The following is a 21,225-nucleotide window of genomic DNA, read 5'->3' as shown; positions in this document are numbered from 1 at the left end:
TGGGGACTCCATGCACTGGTGCTGGCTTGAATTAATCTCTCTGGAAATGTTCTCTTCCCTCTCTGCCCCCATCAAATGTCTTGATTCCTTTAAATCAGCTTAGTAGCTCTTTTTTGACCTTTGCAATTCGTCTATACAGTACCTGCTTGCTTATGTACCAGGATATCCAGTCAACCCTTTGAACTAAGTTGGTAGATACTGACAGCAAAGCAAACCAGTCCTTGGAGTTCTCAAAGTAGCTGTTAAGAGAATGTTTCTTCCCAGAACTCCTCCACACCTTTTAAGACTATGAGTTGAGAAAGGAAATGACGTAAAGGTTAGGGAAATTGATGGGAACTTTTCAGTGCTGGCGGTGCCCAGGACCATACACATCCTAGGCAAGAACTCTACCATTGATCTGTAACTCACTCTGCTGCAGCCCTATATCCCTGAAGAGCTTCTCATCTGTGAGCCCCTTTCTCTAGTCCAATGGTGGAACTTGGGGTTGGGGAAAAGGTATGCCTCCCCTATAAAGCATAAGCATAAGGTAGCTGTGCAGGGGCATGAAAGACAGTAGACAACATGGATGGGATGTATCTTCTCACAGATTATAAGACAAGGGCATGGGACATCTGCAGCCATTAAGAGCCTTTCCTAGACCCACTTTTCAAGGCCCAGTGATGGGAAAGCAACAGGAAGACAACTATCAATGCCTGTAGCTGTCCAGAAAGGGCAGCCCACATATTCAGTAGGCTACTGGAGGCTCTGGAGCTAACTCAGGACAGGGGCGGGCTTAATCCTCTCTGTCCTGCTCCTACCAACCAGGAGGGGATGAGTGTGGGTAAAAATATACAACCATCCACTCTTCACCCGTTGATGGTGATTTTCTGGCCCAGCAGGGTCCCTCTGCCCTTGAGCCCCAAATAAATACACACACTTATATTATGGCCATTGGCTAGTGCTTCTTATTGGCTAGCTCTCTTAATTATTAACCCATTTCTATTAACCTATGTATTTCCACATTGTCTTGGGTTACTGGAGAACGCACAGACCTGCTTCTTCTCTGGTGGCTTACTTACATGGTGACCCCGTGGCAGGCCCTTCTGCCTACCTTTCCCAGAATTCTCCTAATCTCCTAGTCTGGTAGCCCTATCTTTCTGCCTGGCCAATCAGTGTTTTATTCATCAGTAAGAGAAACATATATACAGAAGAACATTCCCATCACCCTTCTACAGTGATGGCCTTAAGGCCTGATGAGATTCAGAAGGCCCACTGCTACAGTGGAGAATGGGGCAATCCTTTGTGCCAGGCCCTTTGTATTGTCAAATCATTTCTTTGACTAAAAGTGGTCACATAGCTTTCTAGGAACATGCAGAAAACTAGTTTCTACTTTTTTTCTTGGAAGAAGGCTCCCCCGCCTCAGAAGATATTAAAGGAGTAGTAGGTACAAAAAAGCAGAGATGCTAGATTCTCCTTGCCTCTGCTCACTTCCTGATAGTCCAGCTGGGCTGTACTTCATTGCTCTCTGCTTCCTGATGTGGTCAGTACGATGACTGTGGCCTGAAACTTAAGTTGAGGACTGCCCTTAATCCAGGTGAGGACTTTGTACTAGCATCTGTGACTAAATCTTATTAAGTTGATGAGGCTGTGTGTGTGTGTGTGGGGGGGGTGTCAATGCCATCTTTTGTCCATTGGGAAAAGGAACATCCAGGTAGTCTGAAAAGGCTCTCGAAAACTTTAAGCATGAAGTAGTGGGGGGAAGGGTATAAAGAAGAAACATCTCAAAAAGTTAATAACAGACATGGAAAAACAGGAGCAAAACAGTATGAAAGGTCAGTGAGGGGTGTGTGTGTCTTAACATCTGAGCAGTTGTAGTTCCATAGAAAAACAATCCCTATGGAATCCAAGGTAGTAGGGAGGCACTTAAAATAAGCAATAGGAGCTGGAGCGATGGCTCAGTGGTTAAAAACACTGGCTGCTCTTGTAAGACCTGGGTTCAGTTGCTAGCACCCAGACAGCAGCTCAAATCATCTCTAACTTTAGATCCATGGAATTGGACGCCCTCATCTGACCTCAATACAAACATGATGCGCACGCGCGTGTGCGCGCACACACACACACACACACACACACACGCACGCACGCACGCACGCACGCAAACATTCATACACATCCATAAGCATTTCCCAGGATCAAAAAGTGTTAAATTTTAGAAGTGTTCAAAGGCCCAAACTGAAACATAATACAATGTACACCATCACAGACTGTTAGAGTGCCCAGAGCTACAGGAGAGAAGAAGAACCTCTACACACAAATGGCCACTAGAGCACAAGCCAACATTTTGGACAATCTGATCAAGAATGTTGTCTGGATGTGCACTTTTAAAAGATCAGCAACCAAAGACACTTTCAAGCATTTAACATCTTGGTAATTTTGCCTCATCTTATTTCTAAGGAACTTACACAAATAAGCCTAGCACCCAAACAAGAGAAATAAAAGGGGTCACACAGGACATAGACAACTGGAAATCCAGTCTAAGAGACAAAAGGAGAACCAAAGGACAGGACTACCCACCAGGCATGTCAGTCCAGACCCAGGCAGGGTAAGGATCTACAGCTGAGCCGGCTTTCTTCACCTCATGAGCCTTTTTGCCATTTTCCTTTCCTCTGACTTGTGTATGTGTAAGTAATGTTTGCTCACATGTTAACAAAATAGATCACCATTTAAAAAGCGGGATGAAAAATACCAAAGCACCACACACTGTATGAATATATAAATTACAAGGCTGCAATTAACAGGCATACGTTAATATATTAACATGCTCACTATAAATAAATGTTTAAGGCACTATGATAAAAAAGAATTTTGTTTTCTTTTTTGGCTTTTTGAAACAGGGTAAAAAAAAAAAAAAAGAATTTTTTTCCTAGTATTTCTTTTCTTGGATTTGAGAGCCAAGTCCAAGGCTTTGTAAATGTTGGCTGAGTACTCTACCACAAAACTATACCCCAGCCCTGAAAAATGTTTACCAAGCTACAAATTAGTTTGAAGGTCATTAACAAAGTAATTCTGTAAGAAAATTCTTGCAGTAGATTTATCCTCACACAGTAGAAATGCCACAGATTTGGGACATACCCACCTGTGTCAAGACCCAGGTAGGGGTCTTGAGCACATCTATTTTAGGTTCCTTATTAGCCACAATGCTTTGGGGCCTCTGAGTAACTGAGAATTTCATGCTTTGTATGGGCACACTATCTCTGGGGAAACTATGAAATAATACAGATGACAAAACATTTTTTTCCCAAGGAGTCTATTTTAAAAAAATTATTATGTATACAGTGTTGTGCCTCCATGTATCCCTGAAGGCCAGAAGAGGGCACCAGATCTCATCACACATGCTTGTAAGCCACCATGTGGTTGCTGGGAATTGAACTCAGGTTCTCTGGAAGAGCAACCAGTGCTCGTAACTGCTGAGCCATCTCTCCAGCCCAGATGACAAAACATTTTGTCTGTTTAATTTTAAAGAATTCTAGCAACCTAAGAAGCATTAGTAATATCATTAGCCTATTCAAATACTTTTACTATCTATATAACACTCCACTCAGAAGGTAGAGCATCAGAGCTCTTTCCTGAGGAAGATATAAACAGACTAAGATATCACGTGCCGAACTGACTGGGACACGCTATGAAGACAAGTTTACATGTATTTTCCCTACATTACTTGTGCTGAGGAACTGCTCACATCTTAGGAGTGATAACCCTTCAGTTAGCATAGTAAAGATGACCTGACATATGTGTTTTCTACTAGTGGGAGGGCTAGAAGGATGAGACCTCAGTGTGACTACAACAATCACAGACATAATTATTTTTGACCAAATTCTCAACTCGACAATTTTTAGATAGGTACATTTTAGTCAAGTTCATATGGGCACTATACATAGAACATTTTACTACTTCACAGCAGCCATACTTCGGAACAGTCAAGGAAGGACACAATAATGTTTTAAAGAACTAAGAGTGAGAAGCAAACACAAGAGGACATTTGCCCAGTAAAACACATTGGTTCACCAACAAACAAACACACAAAACAAGAGGACATTTATACAAGCACAGAATCTAGTTGTTATGAATAGACATAGAACAATGGTTATTAGTTTTACCGGTAGGCAGAACCTAAAATGTGATTGTCTCACTCTTGATGTTAAACCTATACATTCCTCAATGTAGTCTAGTATTTCCCATTAGTGCTGTCTTGTAATTCTTTAAAACCCACTCAAACCAACTCAATATTTATTTCATTAATTTTCTTTTATTAGATACCCATTCCAATTCTGGTTATAAAATCATGAGACTGGCCAGTCTAACAGCCTGGGGGAAATTCCTGGTTGCCAATGTTGCCATGGAACACTACTCAAGCTCCAAGTGAGCACTTGAGAATCTGAGACACAGTGCTTCCTCAAACTAAGGAAAATAAATTTACTACAGAGGTACTGTGAGAGCCACTCAAGTAGATTTTCTTTCTTCCCCCTTTCTCCCTTCCTCTCTCCCTTCCTTTCTTTCTCCCTTCCTTCCTTCCTTTTTTTTTTTTTTTTTTTGAGACAGGTTCTCACTATGTAGCCTTGAGCTCACAGATCCACCTGCCTTTGCTGACTGAGTGCTGGGATTAAAGGTGTGTACCACATCTGGCTTTCAATACCTACTTTCTCTACCAGTTTGGTCACTTTGGGGAAATAATGATCAGAGAACAGACCAGTAGGGAGACTGCCTGGTCAGAACACATGGAGGCAATTCTCTGCTTGAGAATGCAAATGACTTTTGGTGTCACATGACCAGCATTTAACCTAAACAAAACATCTAGTCCTCTCCACTGTGTGCCCGAAAAAAGGTAGTTTTTACTCTGAATAAAGACTATGGAAGCCACAAGCTCACTCCAAAAGTATGAAAATAGAGCACCATGGGTTGATTTTTAATAGTTTTTTTTTTTTCCAAATTATAACAATCTGTCATGTTCACACCACAGAAAATTCAGTCCTTCAAAAATCATGCAGAAAAATTAGATAATAGATAAGAACATACACATTGAAAGTAGGCAAAATATTTTAACAAAAAAATTGTCTAAAATATGCAAAATTTCACTATGAAATGTTTTAACTTGTATGATTTAGTACTTATACCAACCTGATTTAGTTGCTTGAATCTCTATTTTAGAATATCTATTTTTTTAATAAAATATCTATTTCTATGCTGTAAGCCAGTACCTGCATACCCACATGTAAGCTATCTTGCCTTTCTTCAAGTTTTCTGGACTACAGATTTAAAACCTGGATTTCAGATATGAATGCAAGCCTATGGTTATCAGCAGCAGCAGGGTTGGGAGGATCGTCACAGCATGGCAGTGAATCCTCACTCACATTCTTAGAACTGAACCAAATACACAGAATGCCTTGGCGTGCATCAGTTCTAACCCTGTAAACTGGCTCTGCATTTGGTTGCTGTGTTCTTCTGTGTGTTACACAGACATGCTGACTTTGCAATCTATGCTTTGTAAGAGAGCAGGTAATTCTAGCACAGAAGAAACCATATAGTGAGGCATGGGGGATGATGTCAGAGGCACCCTTCCACTCTTGTTTATCCAGACTGTGGCTTTCAGTCCTGCATTGAGGCCTCCTTGTATATCGGTTTCTAGTGTGTCACCAACCATCACGCAGTCTCCTGGCTGCACTCCAAGGAGATCACAGCAGTGATAAAATATGGAAGGTGCTGGTTTCTCCTCTTTCTGCTCTCCTCCTACAACAATAGCATCAAAGTAAGACTGGCAAGCACAAGCCTCGATCTTCTCCCTCTGTGTCTGTCTGTCACCGTTTGTTAACAAGAGTAGGCGGACCTCTTTGCGAAGTTCAGTGAGCATGGCTTTGACATCTTCTGCTAGGGTCATATGCTGTAAACGTGTAGATTTCCACAGAAAGTAACATTCTTCTGCCAATTTCCTATTGTCAGCACCACCTCTGGTTTCCTGGATTGCTTCTTCCCAGTGTGAAGTCCTCACATCTGTAATGCATGTACTGTATGGATGAAAGCACTCCTTGCTGAGTTTAACTTGAACTTTATCACAGATGATTTCCGCCTCTTCTTTGTAGTGGTATTTTGATTGTAAGAGCTTTATTACCTAGGCAAGGAAAATAACTTGGTCAGCATACCTGTCTTCACCAATCATGTCTTGAGAAGCAGAGACTTCTTCCCATTACCACACCATCTCTAGAGGGAACTGTCCTTAATTTTAGAGGACTCTCCACTCCCAGAGACAATCAATCATACACATATCATCTGTCTGCCCCCCTCACCCCCGCCATGTCTGTCTCTGTCTCGAATTCCCATGTTTAAAAACCAGCATCTATTTTACGATGATTCTTCACATAAAGCCAAAAACAAGCTTTCATTGGTTTGGTAGCCTACCATGTTTCATACTGGTCACGAAGACACAAAAATAAGAATTTTGCTTAAATCTAGTGAACATTTTAGTAATTTCTGAAAAGCACTGCTATAACACACACACACACACACACACACACACACACACACACACACACACACACACTCTACTGGGGATGGAACCAAGGGCCTTGTCTACATTAGGTACACTACTACCAAGCTACAATCCCAGTCTTATTAAACCACAGTTACCCATTTGGTCTATCTTAACATTTACCAGGCACTGAAATGGGGCTAGCTTTATGGTTACATCAGTACATACCTTCTTAACATTTGCTATAACTCTACAATTCCCCTTTCAAGACAAGGCAGTGGAAGTTCAGAACTGTTAAAAATTTTCCTGAGTTAGGATTTGAATCCATACTTGCTTGCTTCCACAGCAGACATGCTGGCCTGATAGTAGGCACTGATTCTTGGAGACAGGGTTCCCTTGTCCGTTGGGCATCACCATAGGAAAAGGAGGCAGACCCATTGCCATTATTGACTGATGCTGGTTGGACATCTGACAGTTAAATGGGCAAGAACTATAGAAATAAAACTGAGTTCATTCCTTTTTGTTTTTGTTTTTTTGAGACAGGGGTTCTTTGTTTAGGTCTGGCTGTCCTGCAACTAGCTCTGTAGACCAGGATGGCCTCAAACTTATAGAGATCCCACCTGCCTCTGCCTCTCAAGTGCTAGGATTAAAGGTGTGTGCCATTCTTTTTTTTTTTTTTTTTCCTTCTCACATCAATAATTAAGAGCATGCACCATTCTTAACAATAGTTGAATGAGGCTTAGCAGAAGTCATACCTAAAACAAGAGTTGATGAGCAGATAACAGGGACAAGGGAGGTTTAAGTCATTCCACACAGAAGCAAAAAGGCATGGAATACTGACCCCAAAGGGGCAAGCTGACCTGAACCAAAATGGAAGGCACAAGGAGACAAGGATACGCTGGAGGACCCTTGAACAGATGCTGCCCAAATCCCTTCCACACCCACTTTCCCCAAAGTTTCAAGTTTGTGACTTCTCTACTTGCAGGCTTATCCAGCTGCATCCAGCATGCCTGGGGCTCAAGTGTTGCTCTAGAAGCACCATTCAACCAACAAGAGGCAGAAACTGTGGCTAAACATCACACCTTTAATGCTTTCTTGTGACAACCGAAGCACGTTCTACAGTGTCATCCCAGTAGTCACCTGATCATTGATTATACTTCATAATAGCACCCCTACTCTTACCTCCCACACCCTTCCAACGAACTGCCTATACAGAAGGGCATGCTTCTAAAGTCAGCCATACCAAGGCAAATATTGATCTTCAGAAATGAGTGCAAGGCATTGTGCTATGATGGCTGTGAGTGCTGCTCATGACCATGGGCCTAGCACGCAGAAGGCCCTTTCCTGCACCACCATCAAAAACCATGTCTGTTGAAACAAAGCAGTCCAGTAAGTAAAAATGATGCAAGGAGAAAGCGGCATACTACTCACTCCAAAACTCTGAGAACTGAAAAGGAGCAAGGTATTAATAAAACAGTCTCTCTTCTTAAGAATATAAGCATTCCTTCTAATAGAGGAAAAAGAAGTATTTCAGGCTATTTGTGTAAATCAGCTATCTTACTCTGTAGCCCAGGCTGATCTTGAACTTACAGTGATCCTCCTGCCCCAGTTTCCAAGAAGAAAAGTCTCATTGATCAAGAAAAAATACATCAGTCCTAAAAATTTAAGGCAAAAGCAAAACAGAAAACTAGCCTTTTCAACTCCATGGGATTGTGCCACTACCTTAAAAAACAGAACAATAGCCAGGCATTGGTGGCACACGCCTTAATCCCAGCACTCCGGAGGCAGAGCCAGGTGGATCTCTGTGAGTTCGAGGCCAGCCTGGTCTCCAGAGTGAATACCAGGATAGGCTCCAAAGCTACTCTAAGTTTCAGCAACCCACTGCTACTTGGTAGAGTGAAACAGGATTGGTTGACAGAGAATAGGAAGTAAGGGCTAGCTGGGGTGGAGGTGGGGGGTGGGAGGGCAACTAAGCATTCAAATGTGGGGGGGGCGCTATTCTTATTCTAACTGCCATAATCTTGAGCTGAGTGTGTAAAATTTTGTACTGGGGTAAGACAGCTTGGAAAGAATTGAGGTAATGAATGCCCCAGGTAACTGCAGGCATGAATACAGGAGTCCTGTAACAGTGAGAGAGCAAGCATCAGTCTAGATTAAAACATTCACTTCAAAACTCTAACACTCTGAACATCTATGAAAAGATCTTTTCTACCTTCCACTCCCTGGACCTGGAACTAAAGTCACTGTCACAAGTAAGAGGTAAGCCAACTGTGATTTTACACACACACACACCAGCTAAACAGCCCAGAAATTTAAAATGACCTTCATTATTATTTTTTAAGATTTATTTTTTTAAATTTGCCACATGTGTGGGGCTGCCCACAGAGAACAGAAAGCATCAGATCCCCTGAAGCTGGAGTTACAAGTGGCTGTGAGCCATCCAACATGGGTGCTGGGATGGTGACTTAGGTCCTCTGGAGGAGCAGCCAGTGTTAACCCTTAAGCCATCCCTCCAGCCCCCTCCACCTGGTTTTGTTTTTCTTTTTCCTTTTTTTTTTTTTTTGTTTTTTTTTTTTTTGTTTTTTTTTTTTACATTTTAGAGACAGGCTGGTCTCAAACTCTTTGTATCAGAGGGATGACCTTGAATTTGATTCTTCTGCCTCTATCTCATGAATATTGGGAATCCAGGTATGTACCACCATGCCTTGTTTTTTGCTTGCTTGCTTGTTTGTTTTGTTTTCCAAGACAGGGTTTCTCTGTGTAGCTTTGGAGTCAGTCCTGGCACTCACTCTGTATATTAGGCTGGCCTTGAACTCACATAGATACACCTGCCTCTGCCTCCCAAGTGCTGGGATTAAAGATGTGCACCGCTGCTACCACCACCACCAGGTTCATGCCTAGTTTTATATGATTCTGGGGACCGAGACCAGTGATTTGTGCAAATTAGGCAAGCACTCTACCAAATGAACTATATCCACAGCTCAGATGGTCCTTTTTATGTCTAGCTAAGTCAGACATCACCTACTAAGGCCAAATATGATGAATCTACTTTTTCTAACATACTTTGTAAATGCATTTATCATGTTCACAGCTATTTCTATCAGACCTTTAATTTACAAATGATGTTTTTGATCTGTTCAATAAAAAAATACATGTAGGTTTCCTCTTGACTATGAGAGTATGCTGTTGTGGTATGATCAAGAATGGCCCCAATAGGCTCATGTATTTGAAAGTCTGATTCCTAATTGATGGACCATTCAGGAAGGATTAGGAGGTGTGGCCTAGTTGGAGGAGGGGTACCCTTGGGGTGGGCTTTTGAGTTTTCAAAAGCCAGGCCCAGTCTTGCTCTATGCCTCCAACATGGAGGTCAGATATGAACTGTCAGCTACTGCTCCAGCACCATGCCTGCCTACCACCACGTTCCCCGCCATGGTGATCAGAGAGACGAACCTTCTAAGTGGGGTAAGCCCCCACTTACAGGCTTTCTCTTGTAAGCTGCATTGGTCATGGTTTTGTCAAAGCAATACAACAGTAACTGGGACATATGCCTAAAGAGATTACAAACGATTCTTTTAAAAGCACAGTTGAAATGCTCCTTCCCAAGTCAGGTGTTTTCTTAGCCCCTCCTAAGTCATTCAGAATGGCTTATGACAGCTGGCACGTTATTTTGGAATAGGTAGAAATTTAAAAGGAATGCTGCATCCTTACAAGGCAGCCTTCACAATATTTAATTTTGCTAATTTCATAGACCATTTGTAAATAAAGGAGGTGGTAAAAGAACCAAGACTGGAGATCTGAATTCTTGTCCACCATCCAGTATTCATTCAGCATTTACTACGTATCAAACACAAATAATTAAGACAGCATATTCTCTTTTAGGAAACTCAGGATTCAGCCATAGGCACGAGTTGCAAAAATTAACGATAACATCCTGACAGGTGCCGTAAGAGACAACAAAATGGAATAATATTGTGATCTGGTGGTGTGACTTTGAGATAGGAGTCTATGTTGCCTAGACTGATTTCGAATTCTGGAGCTCAAGTGACAACGGTCTTGCATTAGCCTCCGAAGTAAATTTTTGTTTTAAAAAACAACAACAACAAAAGAAACCAAAGCTCAACGTGGCAGGAATGTGGAGGATGAATTGGATGTGATCAGCCTGGAGACAAGATCACAGCAAAAATCTACATAGTTTGAGCCGTTCTGTAATTGAGGCAAAGGTAAGGGGGCCTGAGAGACAAGAGTAGATGAGGACATAGTTCACTGAGTGCGCATCGGGTGCTACATTCTTCCCATGTATTTTATTAAAACTATCTGACAGTGTTTCACAGGCTAATACTCAAATTTTACAAGGATTTGAGGCAGGGGACCTGCTGAGGCACTTGGTACTGGAAGAACTGTGGTTCAAACTAAATGTAAGGTTTTAGAGGCCTATAACAAGAAACAGCCTAAAACAAAAACTGAGTTTCAAAACAGTGGGCTTAGCTGAGTAAGAACACGGGGTTAAGTATGCACCGTCTGCAGGTAGATAATGGAGAGGGTGTCAAAACGTAAGAGGCAACAGTGTGGACTGTTTCCAAGTGTGGGGAGAAGTAGCTCAATGGAAAACTCTTGTTTAGGATGGCAAGGCCATCAGTTTAAACCTCAGAACCAAGAAAACACATACACACACACACACAGATCCAAAACCAATTCAAAATTCCTAGTGACGCTGGCACTTTGGGAGCGGCCTAACCACTTGGCAAGCCTATTGTATTCTAGTGGTGGAAACATAAGCTACCTGCTAATGGATTTGTAAATACATAGATTGAGATAATACATAGATGGTGTGCAGATTTTCCTAAAAACATAGCTGTGCAGAAAAGCACAGTCCAAGAGAGGTGCTGTGTTTAAAACAAAACAAAACAAAACAAAAAAAGTATGAGATAGACACGAACTGCATGTGTGAAATGCGGCAAGAAATGGGAACGGTTTAAGATCCGGATAAACAAAAACTTCCTCGTTGAAGCAAAGGACCTTTAGTATTGAAACGGCTGGCTTTTGTAAGTGTTTTTCCGCAACTGATACTCCTTCGGTTTCTCCTTGAAGGACGAGGAAGATGTCCCACAGCATCTGCAGCTACAGGAAGGAGGATGCGGACCAGCCAAGCCTCATCAAAAGAATGCCCACTGAGCATTTTACGTCCCGAGGGTCTCAACACCAGGAAGCCCGGAAGGCCAGAGAGAGGCCTGCAGGGGGGGAAAAAATACTCTGATGTAGGTTAAGTCCAGGCCCGCCTCTCAGAGTTATGTAACTTCCTGGGCCAAAACCTCGTCTGAGCCTCTCTCCCCAAACCCACGGCAGCCCATCCCGCGCGGGCTGCAGCGGGAGGAGGGCGCGCGGTCTCGTCCCGCGCCGTCCGAGCCCGGGTGACCGCAGGTGGCGACGACTCTGCAGTCGTGGCAGTTCAGAGTCCAGCGCCCGGCCCCGCGCGCGGGAAGGCAGCTCCTCCATGGGCACGCGGCGGGGGAGGGCGACGGCGCGGGGACGTTACCTCCAACATGCCTCTCCTGCTCGCCCCGGCCGTGTCGATGAGCGTGTTGTCCAGGTCAAAGAAGACCGCGCGCACCCGACTCAGCCCCATAGCCTCGGCCGCTCAAGCCGCGCGCGAGCCGCCTCCGCCGCACCGCGCATGCGCGACGACGGCCAGGAGCCGTCGGGCGGAGTCGCAGGGTCACCTGACCCTCCCGAAGCGCCGGGGACCGTGGGGAACTACCGCGAGATGGGCTCGGCACCTGAGCGTGTGAGCCGAGGAATTACGCGAGACTCGGACGCTATACATTATGTAGAAGGTGCCCGTGCGCGAGATAGGCGAAGCGTGGCTTGGAGGGCTCGCTTTCCTGACCTTGCTCTGTGGTGCGGGTTAAGAAGGATGTCCGAACCGCGCTGGAGGAACTCTCCACGCACTTGGCTGTCTTTGGTGGCTGCACAGTCACCATCACGAGCTGGAGCAAGGAAACTAGACAGTCTGTAAAGGCCTCCCTCGTCCAGAATCCGGGCAATAACACAGTCTGCCTTGTGTTAGTTGAAATTAACCTCTAATCCTTTGTGATTAATGAAATTTGGACCACCATCAGTTACCAGAAATTGTTTATTGGGTCCGTCAATGCCACAGACTTGATTTTGTTGAGTTTGCAAACTAGGGGAGGTTCTTACATTCTAATTTGTTCAAAGAATCCAAAAAGTATTTCATGACGTGAAAATTGATGAAATTCAAATTTAATTGTCCATAATTTTAGTGTGTTGAATTAACTTTATTTCCTTTTGTCTTTTGAGACAATGTCTTCTTGTGCAACTGGCTGGCCTGAAGCTAGCTATGTAGACCAAGCTGACCTCAAATTTACGGTGAACCACTTGTTTTTGTCTTCCAAGTGCTAGTTCTAAAGGCATATACACAATCTGGCTTGAATTAACTTTGACTAAGATCTATGTCTATAATGGAATGATACCATCTCAAAGTGGCTTCTGTTCATAGTGAACCCTATCCTACCTGAGTAATACATACAAAAAAATGTGACAAAACAGCTGAGCCTCCAGCCAATCAGACCAAAATGGCCAGAATATAACTGTAAAAGGTTAATACTGACTTCAGCCAATCAGATTGTTCTTGTATACCATTGTCTTTTCATTGGCTATAAATTTAACTTTGAGCTGTATTGTATACATAAGGAACTCATTAAACCAACTTTCATCTGAAGTTTTTTGCCTGGCCATAGAACCTCCTTTGTTGAAATAAATTTAACTCATCTTGGGTTTGGAATGCAGCATACTTGTTTGTTTCTGTGTAGTATATTTCTGCTTTTGCCTTACAATGACAGAGTTGAATAACATGACTTTGAGGTCTAAAATAATTAGCTCTGTACAGAAAAAAAATTGCTCCCATAACCTGAGGTACACAGACAGTCACAAATGGATTTCTAATGCGCAGTAGAAAGAGATGAATGACAGACTACCAAAAGTATGCCTCCTCCAGCAGACTGCCTTCCATGGGTACAGTGGTAGCAAATCACTTGTGTTCTCTTAGGCTAGCAGTCAGCCAAAATTATGAATGCATTATTTTGAATTATTTTTTGTAGTTGTGTCAAATGTCATAATAAATGTAGACAAAGCTGCTAATGGGCACATGAATCTTACTAGCTAGAGCAGGTCTTCTGATGTGCATATAGAGTGTTGCTTGATTCAATGGCAGATCTACACTTAGACAAAGTATAGCAACCTATGTAATCAATCCTAACAGACAGGTTTGTTTCCCGTTATGATACCTTGAATTGGTTGGTACATTCGTGAGAGTTTCTGTTGCTGTGAAGAGGCACTATGACCATGGCAACTCTTATAAAGAAAAACATTTAATTGGGTGGCTTACAATTCAGATATTTAGTCCATTATCATCATTGATGGGACATGGTGGTGTGCAGGCAGACATTATTGCTGAAGAAGGAGCTGAGAATTCTACATCTTTAATCCACAGGCAACAGGAAGTGAACTGAGACACTGGGTGTGGCTTGAGCATATATGAGACCTCAAAGCCTACTCCCACAGTGACACACTTCCTCTAACAAGACCATAGCTACTCCAACAAGCCACATCTCCTAATAGTGCCCCTCCCTATGAGCTTTTGGGGACCAATTACATTCAAATTGCCACAGTTGATACTCAAACATGGGTCTTTACAGCCTGGGTTCCTTTTAAAATTATATGTCTGGAAGTTTTCCTATGGAAATTAAGCAGTGAGATGCAAAATGATTTTAAAAAATACTGTGAACATCAGCTAATGAATAGCTGAAAGGTGCTGGTTAGCTTATTTATTGTCAACCTCAATAGAAAAATTGCTCAGATCAGACTGGCTTATGGCTATGACTGTAAGAGGTTGTCTTGATTTATGACTAATTTGGGAGGGCCTAGCCCACTGTGGGCCTAGCCCATTCTTAGGCAGGTAGGTCAGAGCTATAAAAGAAAAAACGGCAAGCAACATGCCTCCATGGTATCTGTTTCTGGTTCTTGCTTAAGTTCCTGCTCTGGCTTCCCTTAGTGATGGATTGTGACCGAAAAGCATTACCCAAATAAACCTTTTCCTTCCCAAGCTGCTTTGAACAAAATATTTTATCACAGAACAGGAAGCAAGCTAGAACAAAGGTCAAGCCCATTAATAATTAAGAAATGTAAATCTAAGTTATAAATAAAGATAACATATTTAGCCATGATAATGGTCCACATCTTTAGTCCCAGTACTCTGGCAGCAGAGGGAGGCAAATCTCCAAGAGTTCCAAGTCAGACTGGTTTACATAGTGAGTTCCAGGCCAGCCAAGGCTACTTAGTGAAACCCTGTTTCAAAAATATATATTGCGTATGAATGTAATAAAAGTTAAATATTTGGTGGCTGGAGAAATGACTCAGTGGTTAAGAGCAGTGGCTGTTCTTCCAGAGACCTGGATTTGATTCCAGGCACCCACATGATGGCTCACAGTCGTCTGTAACTCCAGTTCTAGGGACAGCTGACACCTTCTTCTTGCCTCCACAAGTAATGATACATAAACATACGTGCATGGCCAAACACCCATACACATCAAATAGAATAAATTTTAAAAAGAAAGCATCTGAGTATTTGGAAACAGAAAACTAGAAGCCAAGAAAACATTTTTTGTTTTTAAAAATATTTTATTTATTATATATACAGTGTTCTACCTGCTTGTATGCCTGCAGGCCAGAAGAGGGAACCAGATCTCATTATAGATGCTTGTGAATCACCATGTGGTTGCTGGGAATTGAACTCATGACCTCTGGAAGAACAAACAGCCAGTGCTCTTAACCTCTGAGCCATTTCTCCAACCCCAAGAAACTTTTTTTAAGTTAAATATTTAACAGCGAAACCTGGCAACCACACAGGAAAATGGATGTTTATATACTGGTTGAGGAATTGTAAATTGGTACACTTTTGAGAATAATTTAGCAATGAATGTCTGTCATTGGCCAGTCATTCATACTGTTAGGAATTTACCCCTGTACATATTTTCAAAACGTTCTCTTCTTACAGGTACTAGATTGTTTCTGGCAGCATTGTAAACAAACAAACAAAAAAGATGGGTCTAACTCTTAACTGCTGTCAGTTTGTGCCTCAGATTCCTGTAGGAAGCTTTGCCCCAAGTGTGATAGTGAATTGATAGAACTAGAGTGGCCGGGGACCTGCTGAAAGGTAATTAGGCCACTGGACTCCACCCTCTTGATGGAATAATGCTGCCTGGGTGGAAGGGCAAGGCCCACAGGACTGAGTTCTTAGGCATACAAATTTCCATTCTGAATGAGAAATAAGAGCTTTTAAGGAAATAAGATCTGGGCATGGTGGCACCTACCTGCAATCCCAGCACTCAGAGGCTGAGACAGGAGGATTCCAGATTTAATGGCATCCTCAGCTATACAGAAGAGCTTGTTTCAAAACGATGAGATAAGTTATGTTTAACTTTATTAAACATTACACAGTGTAGACATTTAAGGTGTCCTTTGGGTTAGAAGTGATCAAAGTTTCTTAGTGATCCATTATAATGGATTTATCTTAGTTATGGTTTCTATTACTGTTATGAAACACCATGACTTTAAAATATTGTGGAGGAATAGGTGGTTTTTTTTTTTTTTTTTTTTTTTTTTTTTTTGGTTTGCAATTTCACCTTGTAGCCCATCATTGGAGGAATTCAGGAGAACTCAAACAAGGCAGGAACCTGGAGGCAGGAGCTGATGCAGAGGCCAGGGTGCTGCTTACAAGCTTGCTCCACATGGCTATCTCAGCCTACTTTCTTATAGAACCGAGGACCCTACAATGGGTTGGGTCCTTCCATATGAGTCTCTAATTAAGAAGGTGCCCTGCAGGCTTGTCTGCATCCTGGTCTTTTTTGGTTTTTCAAGACAGGGTTTCTCTGTGTAGCTTTGGAGCCTATCCTGGCACTCGCTCTGGAGACCAGGCTGGCCTCGAACTCACAGACATCCGACTGCCTCTGCCTCCCGAGTGCTGGGATTAAAGGCGTGCGCCACCAACGCCCAGCCTGCATCCTGGTCTTATGGAGGCATTTTCTCAGTTGAAGCTTCTATGGCGGTTTGATAGAAAATGGCCCCCGGAGGGAATGGCACTATTAGGAGGTGCAGTCTTGTTAGAGTAGGTATGGTCTTACTGGAGGAAGTGTGTCACTGTGGGAGTGGGCTTTGAGGGTTCGTTTTCTCAAGCTTTGCTCCATGTGATTGTCAGTCAACTTCCTGGTGTCTGCAGGATGTAGGACATTTGGCCTTTTCTCCAGCACCATGCCTGCCTGCATGCCACTATGCTCCCTGCCATGATGGCCTGAGCCGCTGAACTCTAAGTGAGCCCCTTCAATTAAATGCTTTCTTTATAAGAATTGCCATGGCCATGGTATCTCTCCACAGCAATAGTAAATCCTAACTAAGACAGCTTCCTCCTTTCATATGACTCTAGTTTGTGTCAGTTTGACATAAAACTAGACAGCACACTATTTTAGACTTCTTTCTTTTGCTCAAAAATTTTAAGTTGTTGACAAATATAATCGTATGTATTGTACAAAACAGTGTTTTGAAATTTGTAAATATAGGGGAGTGGCTAAATCAAGTTAATATATATTGCCTTTGTCATTAGTCATGGGCTGTGTTGTACAACATATGCCCTGAACTCTTCCACTAAAAATCTGTATTCTCTGACCAACATTCCTTTAACATACCTTCCCTCACCCATCTCCCAGTGTGGTGGCTTGAAAGAAAATGGCCCCCAAAAGGAGTGGTTCCCCTGAACCGGTTTCTCTCCCACTTAGGGTCCCTGAAGCTGCTCATGAAATAATCACTCAGAGGCTAATATTAAATATAATTGTTTGGCCAATGGCTCAGGCTTATTACTGGCTAGCTCTCTTTTATAAATTAACCCATTTTTAATGATCCTACTGTGCTTCTATGCCCTACCCTGTGGAGTCCCTATAGGTACTAACTCCCTGAATTCTTGCTCCAGTATCTCAGTAGTACACAGGATTCCCCAGATGACTTTTCCAAGGTGATTTCCATTGATATAAGGTCAGTTGAGTCAGTACCATTAGGGACTTTGTGCTGGATAGTTTTATGTCAACTTGGTACAAACTAAAGTCACCCTAGAGGAGGGAACCCCAGTTAAGTAAATGCCTAAATACACATTCATACCACAAGGACATTTACTCAACTATGTTCATAGCAACATTATTTGTAATAGTCAGATCTTGGAAACAGTCTAGATGCCCCTCAATTGAAGAATGTATAAAGTAAATGTATATTTACACAATGGAGTATTACTCAGTGGTAAGAAACAATGACATCCTAAAATTCGCAGGGAAATTGACAGAACTAGAAAAAAAAAAACATTCTAAGTGAGGTAACCCCAAACCAGAAAGACAAATAAAGTATGTATTCACTCAGAAGTGGATACCAGAAATAAAGCAAAAGGTACCCAGCCTATAATTCATAACCCCAGAGAAGCTTGAACCCTCTTCAAGAAACAGATGGAAGCAGATGCAGACATCCACAACTAACCAATGGGCCAAGCTCCTGGAGTACAATCAAAGTGAGGCAGGAGTGATAATATGAACAAAGGAGTCAAGACCATGATGGGGAAACCCACAGAATCAGCTGACCCATGCTACTGAGAGATTGCTGACTTGGGTCTGACAAATGGGGAATTTGCATAAGACCAAACTAGACACCCTTAATATAGGTGACAACGGTGTGACTGGGACAATATATGAGATCACTGGCAGTGGGTCCAAGGCCTAACACTAACGTAAAAACTGACTTAGTGGAGCCCATTCTATATGGAGAGATACCTTGCCCAGCCTAGACACGGAGAGGTGCCTTGGTCCTGCCTCAACTAGATGATGGGACAGACTTAGCAGACTTCCTTGGGGAGGCCTTACTGTCTCCATGGAGCAGATGGGAGGAGGGGGGGGTAGGAGACAAGGAGGTAGGGGGGAACTGGGATTAGAATATAAAAAATAAATTAATAAAAAAGAAGAAAATGACTAGATAAGACTGGGCTGTAGGAAAGTCAACTGAGCAAGCCATGAGGAGCAAGCCGGTAAGCAGAGGCTGCTCCATGGCCTCTGTGTCAGCTCCTGCCTCCAGGTTCCTGCCCTGCTTGAGTTCTTGTCCTGACTTCTTTGACAATGAACTGTGGTACAGAAGCATAAGCTGAATGAACCCTCTCCTCCCCAAGTTGCTTTGGTCATGGTGTTTTATCACAGCAATAGTAACCCTAACTAAGACAGGTCTGCAAATTCGAGTGCGACAGGCCTCATATGCTGCTTGCACCCCACCCCATGCAGGAGAGGGAGGTTGGGATCCCACCAGAGGCCATAGTATTGGCCCTTCCAATGAGCAAAGAGTAGCGCTAGGAGGACCCAGGTTTGTCTCACTGGATGCAAGATCCTGGATCTCAGGGCTCCTCACTAGTCTGTGTTTCTATGCCCAAGGCATATACAGAGACAGTTCCAGCAGGCATGGACATGGATTGCATATCCTGGAATATTGGGGGCCTGAGAACAGGCCAGAATGTGTTCATGTGAGTGCTGGAGAATGTGGGATTCAGGGTGGGAGCATCACTTGTTCCTGAGGCCCAGCTAGTTCTGAGAGTAGGCCCTGCTTTGCTGTGGCACTCGGGCTACCCCTCTGCCCTTCAGCCTCTGACTCTTGTCTATATTGGGCAGGTCTGTCTCTCAGCTGAGTTGGAGGAGAGATCCTTGTGGTCACAGGAGGTGTGGGCCAGGGCATATGGGAATCTTGATATTAGGGGTCACAGGATCCATTTATGACATTTTGCCAAAGGTGATTTAATCCCAGGCTGTGAAGAATACTACCTGAAACCAGGCAAGTGAGAGAAAATTCCAGCTGCCATCCTCACTGGCCAGGGACTCTGATCCACTTTCCCCATCTGACACACAGGACAGAAGTCTGGGTTTACCAATGGCTTTGAGAATTATGCAGTTTATACAGATGTCACTAGTTGGCAACTGGGCTATGACTCATTGGTTTTACCATTATTGTATTGACCTTTGATAGTTTTCCATTTTTCAGAACAGAGGGGATGCCTCCTATGCCTTTACAATGGGCTGTAAGTTGAAATTGGACTGTGATCTTTGCAGGAAGCATCCATCACACCGAGGAAATGAAATGGAACAACATGTTGCTTTTATGATAGAACAGAGACAACATAGCCATGTATGAACAATGCACAGAAAGACAAACAAGTCAGACAAACAAGCTGACTGAAGAGGAGTTTCCAAAGAGCCGCACGGGCTTCAAAAATTCTCCTTCAGCTCCAGAAACAAGTGAAAAGGAAACCAAGAAGAACCATTTTTAACCCAGCTGCGGTTTCACAAAAGGGAAGAGATGGTAACTATGGGGATAGATGGGAGTTTGCTGAACATGTGTATGCCTGACAAAATTGCCCAATTCAGCCTTGTGGCCTCATTTCATGGATGAGAGAACCACGGCTGGGAGAAGGGAGGTGATATACTTGAAGGCACATATCTGCAAAGAGCTGGGGCCAGGGGATTGTGTAGTGTTAATTATACAAAGTAAAAGAATTCTTTATGATATTTCCCTGTGTGAGTGTGGATTTTGACCATAGTCATTCTCTCTATTTCTGTTTGTTTGTTTGGTTTGGTTTGTTTCTCCAGACAGGGTTTCTCTGTAGGTTTGGAACCTGTCCTGGAACTCGCTCTGTAGACCAGGCTGGCCGAAAATTCGCAGATATCTGCCTGCCTCTGCCTCCTGAGTTCTGGGATTAAAGGTGTGAGCCACCACCACTTGTCTCTATTTCTTATTCCCCCTTTTACATCCTGGAAGATCCTTTTCACTTAAAGCATCAATATAAATTTTAAAATGTATCTTTAATAAAACAGTATTTTTAAACAATTATTTTATATAGTTCACAAAATTCTTTCTGGAAAGCATTAAATATGTAAAATATTAAGAATATCTAAGCTATTGTCTTTTTGTATACCTCTGGATTTGTCATTATTTCTACTCATAACGTTTATAGGCAATTTAAAAGTGTTTTCTCTACAAGGACATTCAACAGTGAATGAAAAGAATGACATAAATGGACAGAGAATTGCACTACTAATAATTACTATCATAACAAATAATTAGATTTAGGAGACTATCAGAACAAAAGAGAAACATAATGTTATGTGCATTATTTGATAAAGTGAAAAACAGATGGTCTTTTTATTGACATTTCCATAAAAATACATTTTATTGGCACTAAAATCCATTTAGCAAACATTCCATTAAATCCTCATATAAGGGAAACTCTTTTGCTTTTATTTTTTTAATTCATGCATGTGAACCATGTGTGTATCATTTCCATATTTATGTGTCTCTCCTCTTGAATTCATGGCCTCTTTTTCTTTGTTATTGTTACATATTGCAAGAATATATCTTCTAGGAAGCTCTTGCCTGTGAATTCTCAACAGTATGGTTGCTTAGACAAGATCTGGATGATGAGAATACCGGTTGACAGGGGAACCCTTACAAGATCCCTAGATGAAGAGTTAGAGGCAGCTAATGACTGCCAGAGAGGGAAGACACCAGTGTTCTCCAGGGATGAGCTCTCTAATGGATTATTCAATTCCAAGTGGTTAGCCCCAAAACATACACATGAGTAACACTAA

The 21,225-nt window shown here is 42.6% G+C and overlaps 1 protein-coding gene across 1 annotated transcript; it reads right to left on the bottom strand.

The window, feature by feature from the left end:
* Positions 1 to 4,265: 4,265 nt before the first annotated feature.
* Positions 4,266 to 12,184, bottom strand: Nanp (N-acetylneuraminic acid phosphatase). Its single transcript, XM_027421552.2, has 2 exons — positions 12,033 to 12,184; positions 4,266 to 6,142 (listed from the first exon to the last, which is right to left on the bottom strand). Exons 1-2 carry the CDS (start codon positions 12,120 to 12,122, stop codon positions 5,486 to 5,488), a joined length of 747 nt encoding a protein of 248 aa, XP_027277353.1. The 5' UTR covers positions 12,123 to 12,184; the 3' UTR covers positions 4,266 to 5,485.
* Between the last annotated feature and the right edge of the window lie 9,041 nt (positions 12,185 to 21,225).

This window comes from Cricetulus griseus, chromosome 6, assembly GCF_003668045.3.
Source record: "Cricetulus griseus strain 17A/GY chromosome 6, alternate assembly CriGri-PICRH-1.0, whole genome shotgun sequence".
Lineage (NCBI taxonomy): Eukaryota > Metazoa > Chordata > Mammalia > Rodentia > Cricetidae > Cricetulus > Cricetulus griseus.
This window is presented reverse-complemented; position numbering and strand designations above follow the sequence as displayed.